Source organism: Periophthalmus magnuspinnatus, chromosome 13 (genome assembly GCF_009829125.3).
Source record: "Periophthalmus magnuspinnatus isolate fPerMag1 chromosome 13, fPerMag1.2.pri, whole genome shotgun sequence".
NCBI classification, from domain to species: domain Eukaryota; kingdom Metazoa; phylum Chordata; class Actinopteri; order Gobiiformes; family Gobiidae; genus Periophthalmus; species Periophthalmus magnuspinnatus.
Genome location: NC_047138.1, coordinates 20,219,838 through 20,238,828, shown reverse-complemented (window position 1 = coordinate 20,238,828; position 18,991 = coordinate 20,219,838). Strand labels below are relative to the sequence as shown.

Genomic DNA, 18,991 nt, shown 5'->3' with positions numbered 1-18,991 from the left:
TGTGAGTAACGCGCACTTTAACACTTCAAAATATATTTTTTTTCTTTGATTGCTGGCCACACCCACATTTTTTGATGTAGAAAAATCCAAGACAGTTCCCTATAATTCCACATGTGTCTAGTTCATTTTGACCAATTTTCAAGATTCTTGAATGAAAATCCATGGTGCAAAAAATTCAAATGTGAGAGGTAAAATTTTGAAAAAATGGGGTTCCGCCCACAATGGCCGACTTCCTGTAGGGTTTAGGGCGGGGTCATGATATCATTTTTTACTTGTCTTGATATGTTCTATGTTTGTACCAATTTTCATTTGCCTACGATGAAAAAGGTCTCTCATTGACGTAATGCATTTTGATTTTTGAGGTGGCGCTATTGAGTCATTTTGAAAGAATAATTTTTTTAAACATCAAAATAATAAATTTTTCGCCAAACTTGAATTTTGGGTCCAATAAAATTGACTTTTCGTTAACGTTCAGGGGGTCAAAAGTGGCTTCAATTCGGCCACCAAAATAATAATAATAATAATGGAAACGCATTTTCCACCCATTATTTTTCTCCTAAACCATAACAGCTACAGTCATGTGACTATCTCACATTGTGCCCCATCACAAATAAGGCCCCTGTGATTTTTTTCACACGTCCACGTCAAAGCGTTTGTCTTCTACGAATATTTGAAAATTAAATTTGAAGAGGGCGCTAGAGAGCCATTTTGTGAGAGAGTGCCTTGATTTGCATATCATTGCGTTCAGCTCACAAATGTACATAAACGATGTATTAGCGTTTTTCCAACAAAAAATGTGTGAAAGACAAATATTTTATTGAAATATTGCAAAAATTGCGATTTTGTTGAAAATTCACCCTGACCACACCCAAAGTCATAATCAAAATGTAATTGTTAATCTTTAATCACACATGGGTTTAGAGGGATTTGGCCAAATTTGAAGTGTTTGTGATGAAAACTGTGCGAGAAAATGTCCTGAATGCGAGGGTGTGCACTTTTGTCGTTCCCGGGTTTGATCCAATATGGCCGACTTCCTTTACATTTTAGGGCGGGGCCATAATATCATTTTTGTCATGTCCTGACATGTACTATTTTTTAATGTGAGTTTCAGATTTTTATGTTGACTTTTGTCCGAGTCGGGCTCCCATTGGCCCAATGAAAATCAAAGTTTGAGGTGGCGCTACCGAGTCGTCTTTCGTTATTTTTTCTCGGGGTCTTTTGTGACAATTAGAGCTCGTCGAGTTCTAATTTTTGACACCACTCACTGCCATGTCGGGGCGTGTTTACTACTTGATTTTTGCCATTTTCCACGCTCCGGACGCGGTTTTAATGAGTCCCTCGCCGGGACGGAGTCCCAGGCTCGGGCCTAAAAATAATAATAATGGAAACGCATTTTCCTCCCATTATTTTTCTCCTAAACCATAACAGCTACAGTCATGTGACTTTCTCACAGTGTGCCCCATCACAAATAAGGCCCCTGTGAATTTTTTCACACGCCCACGACAAATCGATTGTCTTCTACGAATTTTTGAAAATTAAATTTGAAGAGGGCGCTAGAGAGCCATTTTGTGAGAGAGTGCCTTGATTTGCATATCATTGCGTTCAGCTCACAAATGTGCATAAACGCTGTATTAGCGTTTTCCTAAAGAAAAATGTGTGAAAGACAAATATTTTTTTGAAATATTCCAAAATTTGCGATTTTGTTGAAAATTCACCCTTGACCACACCCGAAGTCATAATCAAAATGTGATTGTTAATCTTTAATCACACATGTGTTTAGAGGGATTTGGCCAAATTCGAAGTGTTTGTGATTAAAACTGTGCGAGAAAATGTCCTGAATGCGAGGGTGTGCACTTTTGTCGTTCCCGGGTTTGATCCAATATGGCCGACGTCCTGTACATTTTAGGGCGGGGCCATAATATCATTTTTGTCATGTCCTGACATGTTCTATTTTTTGCTGTGAGTTTCAGATTTTTACGTTGACTTTTTTCCGAATCGGGCTCCCATTGGCCCCATGAAAATCAAAGTTTGAGGTGGCGCTACCGAGTCGTCTTTTGTTATTTTTTCTCGGGGTCTTTTGTGACAATTAGAGCTCGTCGAGTTCTAATTTTTGACACCACTCACTGCCATGTCGGGGCGTGTTTACTACTTGATTTTTGCCATTTTCCACGCTCCGGACGCGGTTTTAATGAGTCCCTCGCCGGGACGGAGTCCCAGGCTCAGGCCTAATAATAATAATGAAAACGCATTTTCCACCCATTATTTTTCTCCTAAACCATAACAGCTACAGTCATGTGGCTTTCTCACATTGTGCCCCGTCACAAATAAGGCCCCTGTGAATTTTTTCACACGTCCACTACAAATCGATTGTCTTCTATGAATTTTTGAAAATGAAATTTGAAGAGGGCGCTAGAGAGCCATTTTGTGAGAGAGTGCCTTGATTTGCATATCATTGCGTTCAGCTCACAAATGTGCATAAATGCTGTATTTGCATTTTCCCAACAAAAAATGTGTGAAAGAGAAATATTTTTTTGAAATATTCAAAAATTTGCGATTTTGTTGAAAATTCACCCTGACCACACCCAAAGTCATAATCAAAATGTAATTGATAATCTTTAATCACACATGGGTTTAGTGGGATTTGGCCAAATTTCAAGTGTTTCTGATGAAAACTGTGCGAGAAAATGTCCTGAATGCGAGGGTGTGCACTTTTGTCGTTCCCGGGTTTGATCCAATATGGCCGACTTCCTGTACAATTTAGGGTGGGGCCATAATATCATTTTTGTCATGTCCCGACATGTACTATTTTTTGATGTGAGTTTCAGATTTTTACTTTGACTTTTTTCCGAGTCGGGCTCCCATTGGCCCCATGAAAATCAAAGTTTGAGGTGGCGCTACCGAGTCGTCTTTTGATATTTTTTCTCGGGGTCTTTTGTGACAATTAGAGCTCGTCACGTTCTAATTTTTGACACCACTCACTGCCATGTCGGGGCGTGTTTACTACTTGATTTTTGCCATTTTCCACGCTCCGGACGCGGTTTTAATGAGTCCCTCGCCGGGACGGAGTCCCAGGCTCGGACCTAATTAAACGTGCTCTTGGCATTTTCTGTTTTTGAACTTCAATCAATTTAGCATAATATGTGATCTTTAAACCAGATCTAAATCTGAACCATCATTAACCAACACTGAGATCATGCTAGCTGAAGCTCCTTTGTCACTGGCCCAATGCAACATCTGTACATTGTATAGATCCAAAGTGCAGGTGTGTATGAATGGGCAGATTTGGGATTCTTCTCATATGTTCTTTGTGTATAGTCAGAGTTCTAAAGGTTTTGGTGTTACCATGGACGGTGAGGGATGCCGATGCCTCCGCCTTGCCCACCATGTTCTCTGCCAGGCAGGTGTAAGAGCCCACGTCTGCTGGGTTCAGTCTGCGGAGCTTCAAAGTGTGGTCCTCACGGATCTCAAACCTGGAATCAGCAAAGGAGACAAGACTGACGACCTATCTCATCCAAGTTATAAACATATTTTAGGGTTTGTTTGTTTTAATTGTGAAGTTAAATCTAGTTAAATCTTCATTATTTAGTAGATTTTTTATATGTTTTAAAAAATATATATATTTAAAACATATCTGTATTGAACTGTATTTCTACTCAGCAGTAGGACCAGGATCAGGGAGACCATAGAGATCTAGAAACGTGCCCGCCAGACTGTAAATCAGGATGAGGGGGCATACCAACTCTCTCACACCTGGGATACAATTTTTAAGAAGTCCGACTGCAGATGGCGCCGTTGTCCTACTGCTCCAAGTAGTAACACACAAGTCACAAAATATGTTTAAATCAGCTGAGCAGATGAGAGTAGATGTTCCATACCTCCCCTTGGGCAGCTCCCCATCATCCTTTCTCCAGCGCACTGTGGGCACTGGGTCTCCTCTGGCCTCACACCTGAACTCCACACTCTGGTCTACCAGCACCACCTGACTGCCCGGCCTCTTCACGAAACTGGGACGCTCTGTGGAAGAAATCAAACACACATCAGTCATCATGCTAATGCGTTCTGTAGAGTGATCCCAGGGGCAGTAGATTTAGTTCTGTTTACTTCACTGTTGGGTTGGTTCTTGTTCACATACACAGCACATCATTCACCCCAAACTCCATGTATAATGTGAGAGACATCAGCTGAATAAACAAGTTATTACTACGACAATGGGCTGCAAGCCAACAGAGCTGTGTGAACTCTGTGTCTTGTCTTTCACCTGGGGAATATTTTCTTCTTATTACTAGTATAATATTAAACTTCTCAAAATGTATCAAGATGAGTCAAATTATATTGTTTAGTCCAAAAGGCAAACTATACTTTAAACTACCCAAGTGAATATTGACATTTCTGTCTTGTTTACTTATGAGTGTGAGTGAGATGGCTCCTATTGCAGTCCTGTTCTGATTAAGTGTGTAGGATCTGTGGCTTGCATTGTTTTCATAAATCCTACTTTGGTGCTGATGATTTGGATGAAGCCAGTGGAAGTTGGACGAATCCCAGTGGAAAAGAGACTTTACGGGGAAGTTTGGTCTGACTCCCTTTTCCCTGGTTCCTGTGGTTTCCGAAGAAATTGCCAGATTATCAAGATATATATATATATATATATATATATATATATATATATATATATATATATATATATATATATATATATATATATATATATATATATATATATATATATATATATATCAGTGATGTCTACTATCAAGGTATCAGAGATCAGCAGGAACTGTTTTCCATTTAACTGTGTCTTTCATTCACTCACTTTTTCTGTGAATACTTCATCTATATTATTGTATTATTGTACTGTATTATCAATCTGGGACTGTTGTCAATGAAAACTATCAGGATTGTTCAGACATCGTTTCCATCCACAAAACACTTTTCTCTGCTCTTTTTTTTAAAGCAAAACTCAAAAATTTTCTGGCACGTCACCTGCATGATTGTGTTCGCATTGCCGGCAGTAAGTCAGACCTGTTCCCAGTGCATGTTGGACTCCGCCAGGGCTGCCCTTTGTCACCGGTTCTGTTCATTATATTTATGGACAGAATTTCTAGGCGCAGCCAGGGGCCGGAGGGGGCCTGGTTTGGGAACCACAGGATTTCATCTCTGCTGTTTGCAGATGATGTTGTCCTGATGGCTTCTTCGAGCCAGGACCTGCAGCAGGCACTGGGGCGGTTTGCAGCCGAGTGTGAAGCGGCTGGGATGAGAATCAGCTCCTCCAAATCCGAGGCCATGGTTCTCGACCGGAAAAAGGTGGTTTGCTCTCTCCGGGTGGGTGGTGAGTCTCTGCCCCAAGTGGAGGAGTTCAAGTATCTCGGGGTCTTGTTCACGAGTGAGGGAAGGATGGAGCGGGAGATTGACAGGCGGATCGGTGCAGCGTCTGCAGTGATGCGGTCGCTGTATCGGTCCGTTGTGGTAAAGAAGGAGCTGAGCCGGAAGGCAAAGCTCTCGATTTACCGGTCAATCTACGTTCCTACCCTCACCTATGGTCATGAGCTCTGGGTAATGACCGAAAGGACAAGATCGCGGATACAAGCGGCTGAAATGGGCTTCCTCCGCAGAGTGGCCGGGCGCACCCTTAGGGATAGGGTGAGGAGCTCGGTCACACGGGAAGAGCTCGGAGTAGAGCCGCTGCTCCTACACGTTGAGAGGAACCAGCTGAGGTGGCTCGGGCATCTGCTCAGGATGCCTCCTGGACGCCTCCCTAGGGAGGTGTTCTGGGCATGTCCCACCGGGAGGAGGCCCCGGGGAAGACCCAGGACACGCTGGAGGGACTATGTCTCTCGGCTGGCCTGGGAACGCCTTGGGGTCCCACCGGAGGAGCTGGAGGACGTGTCCGGGGTGAGGGAAGTCTGGGAGTCCCTGCTTAGACTGCTGCCCCCGCGACCCGGCCCCGGATAAGCGGAAGAAAATGGATGGATGGATGGTCACCTGCATGATTCTATGGAAATACAAAGTTAAACCAATATTTCAGAACATTCCTCATGGCAATACATGAGTTTTATGTCATACTGTGGAATATTATAGCCAAAGGAACCACATTTCCATGGAAACAAGCAGGCCGAACTAGAGTCACATTTGTGGAGATGGAAGCCTGCTCACAGGAAGGATACATATTTTTATATGTTTTACAGTGCTAAATAAAACATCCAAACTGAACAAAAAAAAAAAATACATATAGGGGCTTTAAAATAACAAAATATGATTTAAACGCTGAAAAAAAAAAGCCTATGTGTATACACTATTGTTTGTTTTGGTTTGGCCTCACTTCTGTCTTATGTCCAAACCATAACACTGCCCTATGATTGGTCCAAACCACTGCTGGATTGGCGCTCAGACGCAGCATGAGGAGTGAGTTAAGATTTTTTTTTTTTTTTTTTTTTCCCTGAGTTTGTGAAATTACTGTTATATTGTAAAGTATTGTCTGGTCTTGTTCAAAAGCACATATGATGCATTCATGTGACTTTAATTCTCTTTTAAACATGCTTTTAGCCACCTTGGGATAAGTATTTCACATTTTTCTAACTTAAAATAACATCTGTGTAACCCGCCTGGTTAGAGACAGATAATATTTAAATAGTTTTAAAATGAGTATTTTTACATTTATTTTGCGTTTCAATATAAGTGGTTTTATTTTGACGAAACCGGAAGTTGTATGAGCGCACGCAGGTAGCTTGACTGTGCTCCTTACGCGCAGAGCACGGCCTCTCCCTCACGTGTTGCTGGAAAAATAGAGAAAAGGTATGAAACCCGAAGTTTTGTGTTTTGAAAGTTACAAACGTTAAAGTGTTTGTTTTAATGTGATTAAAGCTCCTGTTGGAGGTGGCAGAACCATTGCTGAGTTACTTTAAAATCATCCGAGTTGGTCGTCTTGGTAAGCTAGCACGCACATGTTCACATTGTCTGTATTAAGAAGCTCCTTGCGAACACGCTAGCTCATTATTTTGAGTATTTTGTACATTTTAAGTTCATTTTATAAAAAAAAATATTGTTAAATGGAATTGAAGATAAAAAATTGTCATTTTCAGTTAATTAAGTTATCTAAAATACGTATAACCAGCAAAGCTGTGATTTTTTTGTTATATTTCATTTAATTTATCTAAAACCTTGTGTTAAAAAGAGTTGATACATAGAAAATATGAATATGCATTATACTGTACAAGTTAATGTGTTTTCCATAAATAAGTGAACGCATTGGTAAAATGTGATTATATTGTGAAATTCCATTGAAATTACTCTGGTTAAAATGATATATTTTAACAATATGAGACAATTATTTGAATATGAGAAAGTTAATTGGAAAGTAATTGTAGTTACCTACATGTTAACTATATTAAGTTATTTTTCCATTTGATAGGATAAATTTATGTTGTACAACACTATCTATGTTGATATTTTATGTGAATTTGATATGAACCTATTTGCAATTGCACACATTGAGAATTGGATTGTAAAACCTGTTTTACTAATACAGGTCAGGTTTTTGTACTTCACTGGAAAAGTGATGTTCCAACCTTGGTGTATACCGACGTCGATGAAATCCGTTTGATGGCGAGCCTCCCAATCGAATCGTGAGCCCTATCATTCCATACAACGGATCCTGTGGTAGGATTTGTGTCAGTCCCATTGACCAATACCAACGAGCCTACTCCGGACACATTCCATGACTGACTATCCCTTGACTTATTGACTTGAACATTGATCTAAGTTGCAAAGAAACATTTCGGAAATGAACAATTCCCATGGGACACTTTTATTTTAGTTTTTGGGCCAAATGTGTAAATGTATGTGAAATTGCATTGTGCACTTCTTTAATGTTTTTCTTAACTAAAAGTTCACATTTAATTACATTTACTGAGTCCGTTGTTGTTGCTATATCTCAGCTCCTACGAACCTAGAGGTCCATGTGTACATACCCTGAAGTGGGTTACACGGTAAAACGTGGCGAGCCAGCCAGGAGCTTTGAGTAGCAACAACGTTAACCCTTAAAGTGTCCATTGAGAGTTAATGGGTGTATTTCCACAAAATGGATTTGATCGAGACTGAAAATGTTAAGGTTCCGAATGCTGTCATTGTATCAGGTTTGACAAATACCACTGTAGATGAGGAGATTATTGAGTTCTTAAAGCGATTTGGGTCTATTAACAGATGTATCAAGGTTTCAGAACAAACCTCAGAGTTTTTTGGTAAAGTCATTGTAGAGTATTCATCTGGTGTTGCTGTGGAGACACTTGAGAAAGATTTACCTCTTGATAGAACAAGTGATTCAGATACTGATGTTGTTTTCCACATTAAAGCTCTAGCTAGTGTATACTCCTGTGAAAAGGGTACCGATCTCACTAAAGCATTTCTGTCAGGCCTACAGAACATTGCAAAACTTAGTGGCAAACCATTTGAACACCTGTTGCGTGACGAGCTGACTAGAATTACGGGGTTAGTTAATGAATCTTTTCAGAGGGCAGAACAAGAAGATCAGGGCACAGTAGTAGCACCCGCTGAAACAGCACAAGGTCCTGTCTCCCCTGATGCCACCCAATCAGATTCAGAGACAAATGGGCAAAACCAAACTATTGAACCACCAGAGCTTACTTTCAGAACCTCTGCAGCTGCTATGCCCATTCTCAGAGCGACGGCACCATCCTTCCAGCCTTCAGCTGAACACCTCAGTCCCCCGGAAGTGCAGCGTGTAGTGGTCGAACACATTGTCAAAAGTTCAGACCTCTCCTCTCAGATACATGCATCTACAAAACTCAGACCATTTTCTGGCAGAGTCCCTTGCCCAAATTTTGAAGTTGATTATGACACTTGGAGAAGCAACATTGATTGCCACTTGGCAGATACCACTGTTTCCAATGCGCAGCTTGTAAGGCGCATTGTGGATAGTTTACTGCCCCCTGCCTCAAATGTAGTCAAGTCATTAGGTCCCCATGCTGACCCAAAATCTTTCCTAGACCTGCTTGACTCAGCTTATGCTACAGTGGAAGATGGGGATGAGCTATTTGCTCAGTTTCTCAATGTTAACCAAAACTCAGGTGAGAAATCTTCCAACTATCTTCAAAGATTACAGACACTGTTGAATCGGATCGTGAAAATGAAGACTATTTCCCCCCAAGATTCAGACAAGCACCTCCTCAAGCAGTTCTGTAGAGGCTGCTGGAACAATGCACTAATTAATGCACTTCACCTTGAACAAAGAAAAGATAACCCGCCCACTTTTCCAGAGTTCTTACTCCTTTTAAGAACAGAGGAGGACAAACAAACTGCAAAAGCAAACCGAATGAAACTGCATTTAGGCTTTCACAAACCAAAAGTGCAAGCTGCAGCACACATGCATGAGGCATATTTTTCAGACACGTATGATCCGCAGCCGTCTTCCTCTGACCCTTCATCAATCGTACAACAGATCCAAAAACAAATTGTTGATCTTCAAGCTCAAATCGCTACCCTCTCAGCCCCAAAGCAAGAAATGTCTGTTTCTCAAAAACCTGCAAAGAAAACGGAGAAAGAGAAACAAAAAGAGAAAACTGTTACCAAAAAGACACCCACTCCAAAACCTACCTCAGAAGCCACACCTGCAGTAGTCAAAACTAAACCAAAACCATGGTACTGTTTCCGTTGTGGCGAGGACGGGCATATTGCCACAAGTTGTAATGATCCTCCTAATCCCACATTAGTGTCTGCAAAGAGAACTCTGTTAAAAGAAAAACAACAAGCTTGGGAAAAAGAGAATCCAATCCCTGAGAAACAGTTAAACTGAGTAATGTTTCTATTGAGGGACAAATAGAAACAAATGAATCAGAACGTCCCACAAGTGAACCGAAAACAAAACTGAAAGCTAAAATCAAAGAACACAGAGTGACACAGAACAAGATGTTACCAATAGGGCTAGTTGGAAGTAAAAGCACTGCTAATGTTAAAGTTAATGGGCTTGAGTGTAATGCATTACTTGATACTGGTTCACAGGTTACAACTATGTCCCAGTCCTTTTATAAGCGTTACCTTTCAGATCAGGCCATTCACCCTGTTGCTGATTTACTAGAAATTGAAGGGGCAAATGGACAGTCAGTGCCATACATGGGGTATGTTAGAGTTACAATGCAGTTCCCAAAAGAGTTCATAGCCACTCAGCTTGAGATAGAGACACTTGCCCTTGTAGTGCCAGACGTTCGCTCCAATAGCCTCACTCCATTGTTAATCGGAACTAATACACTAGACCCACTTTATGTTCAGTTCTGTGATGACAATTCCCCCCAAACCAGTTCGTACTGTGGCTATCACCAAGTTTTGAAAACCCTACAGATTAGGCACCGGCATAGTTCAGATGACTATTTGGGTCTAGTAAATCTCAGAAATTCTGAACCGAGTGTAATCCCTGCTGGTCATAAAATAGTTCTAGAGGGTTATGCTAATGTTGATAATGTAATAAATGAAAAATGTGTTCTACTCGAGCAAGCTACAGTGTCATCCTTACCTGGAGGAATATTTGTTGACTGTTGTCTCATAAATCTTCCAAGAGCCTCTCCTTACAAAGTGCCTGTAGTTCTGAGAAATGAAACTGATCGTGACATCTCCCTACCTGTTAGGTGTGTCATTGGCGAACTTAGCGCTGTTAGAGAGATCATGCTTACTCAAAAGACAGCTAGTTGCAGTAGCCAACAGCAGTCCATTGACCAGACAAACAAGCAGCCTAGTCCTAGCCTGACATTTGAATTTGGTGAGTCACTCCCTGAAAATTGGAAAGCCCACATGACAGACCGGTTAAACAGTTTCTCCGACATCTTCTCACATCATGATCTTGACTATGGTCATGCAACAAAAGTCAAACATTCAATAAAACTAAAGGATGAGACCCCTTTCAAACAACGCCCACGGCCGATACACCCGCAGGATTATGATGCAGTGAGACATCATTTGCAGACTCTCCTTGAAGCAGGAATCATAAGGGAATCCCAATCTCCTTTTGCATCGCCTATAGTTGTAGTAAAAAAGAAAAATGGAGATGTCCGATTATGTGTGGACTATCGGCGTTTGAACATGCAAACGATCAAGGATGCATATGCATTGCCAAATCTAGAGGAGTCCTTTTCAGCCCTGAGCGGGTCTCAATGGTTTTCAGTGATGGATTTGAAAAGTGGTTATTACCAAATAGAAATGACTGAGAGTGATAAGGAAAAAACTGCGTTTGTGTGCCCTCTCGGCTTTTGGGAATGGAATCGCATGCCACAAGGGATCACTAATGCGCCAAGCACTTTCCAGCGCTTGATGGAAAGATGTATGGGTGACATCAACTTGCGAGAAGTGCTTGTGTTCTTGGACGATATAATTGTCTTTTCTAAGACATTAGAAGAACATGAAACCCATTTGACAAATGTGCTAAATCGCTTGCGAGAAAACGGTTTGAAGTTGTCACCTGAAAAGTGTCATTTTTTCCAAACGTCAGTCCGCTATTTAGGACATATTGTCTCTCGAAACGGTGTTGAAACCGATCCTCAAAAGACCGAAGCACTTAAGACCTGGCCAAGACCACAGACCTTAAAAGACCTTAGGTCATTTCTTGGGTTCTCGGGGTACTACCGTAGGTTCGTGGCGGGGTACTCCAAGATCGTGAAACCGCTAACCAACCTAACAGCCGGTTACCCTCCAGTACGCAAAGGGGCAAAAGTTACAAACATAGCTGCCAAGTATCACAATCCCAAAGAACCGTTTGGTGAAAGGTGGACCCAAGCGTGCCAAGCTGCTTTTGAACAGATTATTGAAAAGCTAACGTCCGCACCAGTTTTAGGGTTTGCAAACCCCAGATTGCCTTATGTTGTTCATACTGATGCGAGCACGACAGGGCTCGGCGCGGCGTTATACCAAGAGCAAGACGGTCAGTCGCGTGTTATTGCTTACGCAAGCCGCGGTCTCTCTCAGTGCGAAGCTCGTTATCCAGCTCATAAGTTGGAGTTTTTAGCCCTCAAGTGGGCTATTACTGAAAAATTCCATGATTACTTATATGGCAATGTTTTCACAGTGATCACTGATAATAATCCTTTGCGATACGTCCTAACCAAAGCAAAACTAGATGCAACTAGTTATCGCTGGTTAGCAGCATTGTCTACGTTCACTTTTGACATAAAATATCGCGCAGGCAAGCAAAATCAGGATGCTGATGGCTTATCGAGGAGGCCCCATGGTGAGCTTATAAGTGACAGTGCATCTCAAGAAGAAAGTCAGAGAATCCATGAGTTCACCTCACACCATCTTACGCCTGTGAACATTGTCCAAGCCACCTGTGAACTCCACACTGTTGTCCGGAATGATCCTGAAATGCCAACATGTTACATTGAGTCTCTTGCCGTTCACCCAGATGCAATTCCCTCAGAATTTGTAGACAATGATGAAACACTTAGTGGTTTTCCCACAGTTCCTAAGTACAGTGCGGCAGAGATGGCTGCACTGCAGAGAGCCGACCCGTCCATCAGTGTTATCATTAAGTTATGTGAGACAGGAGAACCAGCTCCTACTGTCGCAAAATGCCCAGAACTCCAACTCATGCTCAAAGAAATGAGTCGCTTTGAAATGAAAGACAATCTGTTGTTTCGCAAAAGACGCTGTAATAACAAAACAGTATACCAACTTGTTTTGCCAAAAACTCTCAGAAACCCAGTACTCTATAGTTTAAATGATGAAATGGGCCATTTAGGAGTTGAAAGAACAGTTGAGTTAACCCGATCTCGCTTCTATTGGCCAAAGATGGCTCTTGACGTTGAGTCCAAAGTTAAAAAGTGTCCAAGGTGCATCAAAAGAAAAAGCCAACCCGACAAGGCAGCACCTTTAGTTAACATACAGACAAGTCGGCCCATGGAACTTGTTTGTATGGACTTTTTGTCCATTGAACCTGACAGTCACAATGTCAAGGATATTCTGGTCATAACGGACCACTTTACTAAATATGCGACAGCCATCCCGACTCGGGACCAAAAAGCACTAACTGTAGCCAAATGCTTGTGGGAGCAGTTCTTTCTCCATTATGGGTTCCCAGAACGCCTTCACAGTGACCAAGGCCGTGACTTTGAGTCACAAGTTATCAAAGAGTTGTGTGCCTTGGTCGGTACTAAGAAAATAAGAACAAGCCCTTACCACCCCCGGGGAAACCCTGTTGAGCGCTATAACCGTACACTGCTCAGTATGTTAGGTACGCTAAAAGACAAAGAAAAAGCAAAGTGGCGCGACTATATACGACCTCTCACGCACGCATATAATTGCACGAGGAGTGATGTCACAGGGTTCTCGCCATATGAGTTAATGTTCGGTCGCCAACCGAGACTGCCTATAGACATAGCGTTCGGTTTACCAGTTAAGAAAGATACCGGTATGTCACATTCACAGTATGTACGTAATCTTAAGTCCTACCTGAAAGAGAGTTATCAGTTAGCGTCAGCTAATGCGAAGAAGGTAGCTGACAAAAATAAACGCAGATTTGACATGAGAGTAAGGGAGTCAACGCTTGACATAGGCGACAGAGTTCTTGTGCGTAATCTCCGTTTTCGTGGCAAACACAAACTAGCGGATCGATGGGAGTCTAGCATTTATGTTGTCCAAAAGAAAGCTGGAGATATGCCGGTGTATACAGTCTGTCCTGAGGGACAAGACGGGCCCTTGCGCACACTCCATCGTGACTTATTGCTCCCTTGCGGATTTTTACCTGAGGAGGATGATGGTGAAACTGTAAAACCAAAACAGACCTCAAAACCCAAAACAAGGCAAACTCCCATTCCTCCAGAGGAAAATCCCCTTGATTCCGATAATGACGATGACTATATTCCATGTTTCTATCCTACAACAATCGAAACAACCACAAGGATTGTTCAACCAAACAGTTTGACCTCAAAAGCAAATGAGGAATCTCGAAACTTGCCTAAGGACCCAATTCTGGACCAACCTATGGAAAAAGGAAAGGAAAACCTACCTGAAAATGGAAACTTACCGGATGAGATACAAAATGAAAACCTGAATGGAAACCTACCGGATGTGACATTTACCGAACTGGAGTCTGAAAACACAGCAGAATGTAAAACTACTGAAATGGAAAATGACAAAACAGACAATTCCTCTTCAACTGAGACATCAGGAAGAGTTGAACAGTCTAAAGAAACTGAACTGAGACAGTCAAACAAATTAGACAATACTGAACCAAATGTTAGTTCCCCTGAACTAACTGAACTTCCTGATTTCCTTGATAACCAGACTACTGATACAGTACGCAGATCTGAGCGATTAAGAAGACCCCCTGCTAAGTTTACCTATGCACAGCTTGGTAGACCCTTGATTTCATTTGCACAAACTATTTTAGATGGGTTCAACAAAGCTTTAGTTGAAACTTTTGAAGGCGCCCTAACCCTTGAGAGGACATGAAGGGACTCATGTTGATTTAGAGGGGGAGGGTGTAACCCGCCTGGTTAGAGACAGATAATATTTAAATAGTTTTAAAATGAGTATTTTTACATTTATTTTGCGTTTCAATATAAGTGGTTTTATTTTGAAAGTCGGAAGTTTTATTTTGACGAAACCGGAAGTGGTATGAGCGCACGCAGGTAGCTTGACTGTGCTCCTTACGCGCAGAGCACGGCCTCTCCCTCACGTGTTGCTGGAAAAATAGAGAAAAGGTATGAAACCCGAAGTTTTGTGTTTTGAAAGTTACAAACGTTAAAGTGTTTGTTTTAATGTGATTAAAGCTCCTGTTGGAGGTGGCAGAACCATTGCTGAGTTACTTTAAAATCATCCGAGTTGGTCGTCTTGGTAAGCTAGCACGCACATGTTCACATTGTCTGTATTAAGAAGCTCCTTGCGAACACGCTAGCTCATTATTTTGAGTATTTTGTACATTTTAAGTTCATTTTATAAAAAAAAATATTGTTAAATGGAATTGAAGATAAAAAATTGTCATTTTCAGTTAATTAAGTTATCTAAAATACGTATAACCAGCAAAGCTGTGATTTTTTTGTTATATTTCATTTAATTTTTCTAAAACCTTGTGTAAAAAAGAGTTGATACATAGAAAATATGAATATGCATTATACTGTACAAGTTAATGTGTTTTCCATAAATAAGTGAACGCATTGGTAAAATGTGATTATATTGTGAAATTCCATTGAAATTACTCTGGTTAAAATGATATATTTTAACAATATGAGACAATTATTTGAATATGAGAAAGTTAATTGGAAAGTAATTGTAGTTACCTACATGTTAACTATATTAAGTTATTTTTCCATTTGATAGGATAAATTTATGTTGTACAACACTATCTATGTTGATATTTTATGTGAATTTGATATGAACCTATTTGCAATTGCACACATTGAGAATTGGATTGTAAAACCTGTTTTACTAATACAGGTCAGGTTTTTGTACTTCACTGGAAAAGTGATGTTCCAACCTTGGTGTATACCGACGTCGATGAAATCCGTTTGATGGCGAGCCTCCCAATCGAATCGTGAGCCCTATCATCCCCTACAACGGATCCTGTGGTAGGATTTGTGTCAGTCCCACTGACCAATACCAACGAGCCTACTCCGGACACATTCCATGACTGACTATCCCCTGACTTATTGACTTGAACATTGATCTAAGTTGCAAAGAAACATTTCGGAAATGAACAATTCCCATGGGACACTTTTATTTTAGTTTTTGGGCCAAATGTGTAAATGTATGTGAAATTGTATTGTGCACTTCTTTAATGTTTTTCTTAACTAAAAGTTCACATTTAATTACATTTACTGAGTCCGTTGTTGTTGCTATATCTCAGCTCCTACGAACCTAGAGGTCCATATGTGTACATACCCAGAAGTGGGTTACATCTGCATTTAGTAAATATACTGTATAAACTTCACCTCTGTTTCCAGTGAGACAGTCTCTCTGCCCTCAGCAATGGGAATGAACAATGAAAGTTAACAGTTCAAGTCTTTCGTGAATGCTCTGCTTTCAGAGCCATGGTAAGCTATGTGTTTGTTGTGAACACAATTTGACCATAAAATTACTCTGCTGATGTTTTTTTGGCTTAAAAATTGCACAGGAGAAATGTGAAGTCTTTTATCTGTGACGCAACAATTCAGGCAAAAATACGAACAAGCATTTTTAAGGCTCAGAGTAAACCATTTAGGATTAATAGAGTATTGAAACAAGTGTGAAACAAAACACAACTCCAGGCATGTTTTTGATGTTTTTGACAGTTGATATCTAGCTAGCAGTAGATTTTTTCAGATCTGTACCAAAATGGTACACATCTGGTATGGTACACATACAAACGCAGCGGCAATAGAGAATCAAGTAAGTACAGAGGAGTGGGTGTGTATGGGGGGTAGGGGAAACAGAGATTTCTGGACCAATGGTGTCTTAGCAGTCGAAAAATTACTTAAGCCTGCTTGAAACTTTCTGTCACAGTTATAACCATAGATCCATGCTAATAACCCTTTAAACAACTACAATCTGTTTAACCAGAGATGTGTTGTCACTTAAAAAAGTGGAAATAGTAACATGTTCATTGTTTTCAGCTGATGGACCCGGAAGTGACATCACATTTAACAGCTCCATAAGGCAAAGGATATAAGCCGTGATCCAATTCAAGGGCTGCACACTTTGTAGGCTGCATTTGAAGGGCATTTACGTCACTTCTGGTGCGACAAGGCCTGTCCCGTTTCTTGTATCCCGCGAAGATGGCCGACAAATGTGCCCTGCATTTCCATAGATATCGGCTGTGAATGAAGGGTACATCCGAGCAGACTTTGCGCCCTTCTTTGTCCCATCATACGCTATGTATCAGCTACTGAATACACTTTTAAATGGAAGTGCTGGTTTACCTCACCGACAATAGTGCTACATAAAACAGTTAAAATCTTAATAAAAAGCAGGTGTCTTGGTTGTTAGGCAATGTAATGTAAGCAACATAACGTAAGCGCACAGATACCTGTCCCATTTCGGCACAGCCTTTGTGGTCCACAGAGGCCACACGAGGACCACCCTTCATTGTTGGGCCTTTTGAAGGGTGAAGCGTTGAATTGGGACACGGCTAAAGAATGTTCTTAGCATTTCAGTGACCCCCTGGTTGGTGGTATAAGTCCATTTTTAGGGCTGAAGAATTGTTGTGTTTTTTTTCCTCTTGAGTAAATGGCACATGGTGTGCTACAATTTGTGTTGTCATGCAGAGTATTGAAGAAACCGCAGGGGGCAGAGGTTAGGGGTCAGGGAAATGGGATGCTGCCCGGCAGAAGGATGACACAGTGGGGAAGAGATGGAGAAATGGTAAAAGAGGGAGAGTAGGATGGCTGGACCTCAGGAGGAAGTATTTCTATATTTAAGTGTATCTAGATACACTTAAATATAGAAATAATTCTCTTGATTTCAGAATCATTTGATGATTTGCAGAGCTTCAACAATGATTTAACTGTTAGCAATTCTTAGTTAAATCTGGGCTACATGAGTTTCATGTTGCAAAAGGACTTACTCCTACTTATTTAAATGTGCCTAACTTGTCTGTAGATCTCACAAACCCTTCAGAGGTCCATGTACACCTTTAGACCAGCTTTTTCAGATGTTGAAATGAAACTGGGACCTCCCAAGTACAGCCAGTCAATTAATATCTGTGATATGGAGGGTGTAACACTTCCATGTGACATTGTTGAGTGTGTTCTCACCAAGCACAGTGAGCTCGGCCGTCTCGCTCTCCCTCTCGCCCACCATGTTGGTCCCCACACACACGTACTTCCCTGCGTCACTCTTACGCCCGTTTGTGATCATCAGCTTTCCTCCTCGGATCTGTGGAAAGACAAACCAGATTGAGAAATTTAACAGGCAGGATTTTAACAAGGTATCATGGCACAAAAGCTTTGACTAAAATAGAAAAATAATGGGTTAGAAACCATGCTAAAGGTTCTTAGCAAAGTTAATATTTATATAATATATAGTGGATAAACTTTTAGAGCTCCCTCTGCTGACAGGACATGGCAGTTAGCGGCAGTTTAGCAATGTCTCTATATGTTTGTAGTCATTGTAACTTGAGCACAGAAATGCTCATGTAAATTTTAGCTTTAAACCAACTGGATTTCAGCATTGAAATTGGCAACCCAAATGAGAGAGTCATGTGAGGCTCATTCTGCTTTCTGATTGGATAACTGTCTTGAACCAGAACGCCAAATTATAACATAAACATTTTGTTCATCATGTCCAGTGTTTTTGTAATCAAGAATAAATCAGCATAACAGCATTTATTTATTTTCTCCTTTTTACTTTTGCTCTTACATTGACCCTGGTCCCTTGTTTGAGACTCTCTTCAGTGAAAACTAAACTGTTCACACCATAAGTATGTCATCTCTGATACTCAGCACCTTCTTCAAAGTTCTGAGGCATTCCACCCTCCCTGTTTAATATTCATGGTCCGGACCGGAGATGGAGGCAGGAGGAGAGGAGAGAGGGGGAAAGAGAGGGGGTCCTGCTTGTGGAGAGTGTGTGGGACGTCCCGCAGAGCTGCAGCGGGTTTGAAGTGTCCTTATGTTTCTGTTTGTTTGAGGAAAGGCTCAGCACCTCAAAGACGGCCACACTCCAAAGACACTGGAGGACAGGGAGAACAGAGGGAGTGAAGCGAGAGGGTGGAGGAGGAACAGGAAGAGAGAGGGTCAGGGAGGGAGAGAGAGGGTGAAAGAGGGCGAGAGGGTCAGGGAGGGAGAGAGGGTCAGGGAGGGAGAGAGGAAGAGAGAAAAGGCTTAGAAGCTAAAGGCACTGGAGGACAGGGAGGAAAGAGGCAATGAAGGAAGGAGAGATAGAGGGGAGAGAGAGAGAGAGAAAGGGAGGAATAAAGAGATGAGGAGAGACAAAGGGAAAGAGAGAGAGAGGAGGAGGAATTTGGAGTGATTTGCAATCACAACTCATGCCACTAATATAAACACACCTTTCTTCCTATACCTTT

At 41.4% G+C, this 18,991-nt stretch overlaps 1 protein-coding gene across 2 annotated transcripts in view; it reads right to left on the bottom strand.

Annotated features, from left to right (window-relative positions):
• Positions 1 to 18,991, bottom strand: part of robo1 (roundabout, axon guidance receptor, homolog 1 (Drosophila)) — a 315,801-nt gene that overhangs the window by 94,733 nt on the left and 202,077 nt on the right. For both annotated transcript variants that reach the window (XM_055226042.1, XM_055226043.1), the window contains exons 4-6: positions 17,724 to 17,844; positions 3,876 to 4,014; positions 3,343 to 3,470 (exon numbers count right to left, since the gene is read on the bottom strand). In XM_055226042.1, coding sequence (XP_055082017.1) covers positions 3,343 to 3,470; positions 3,876 to 4,014; positions 17,724 to 17,844 — 388 coding nt within the window. The remainder of the gene's footprint in view (positions 1 to 3,342; positions 3,471 to 3,875; positions 4,015 to 17,723; positions 17,845 to 18,991) is intronic.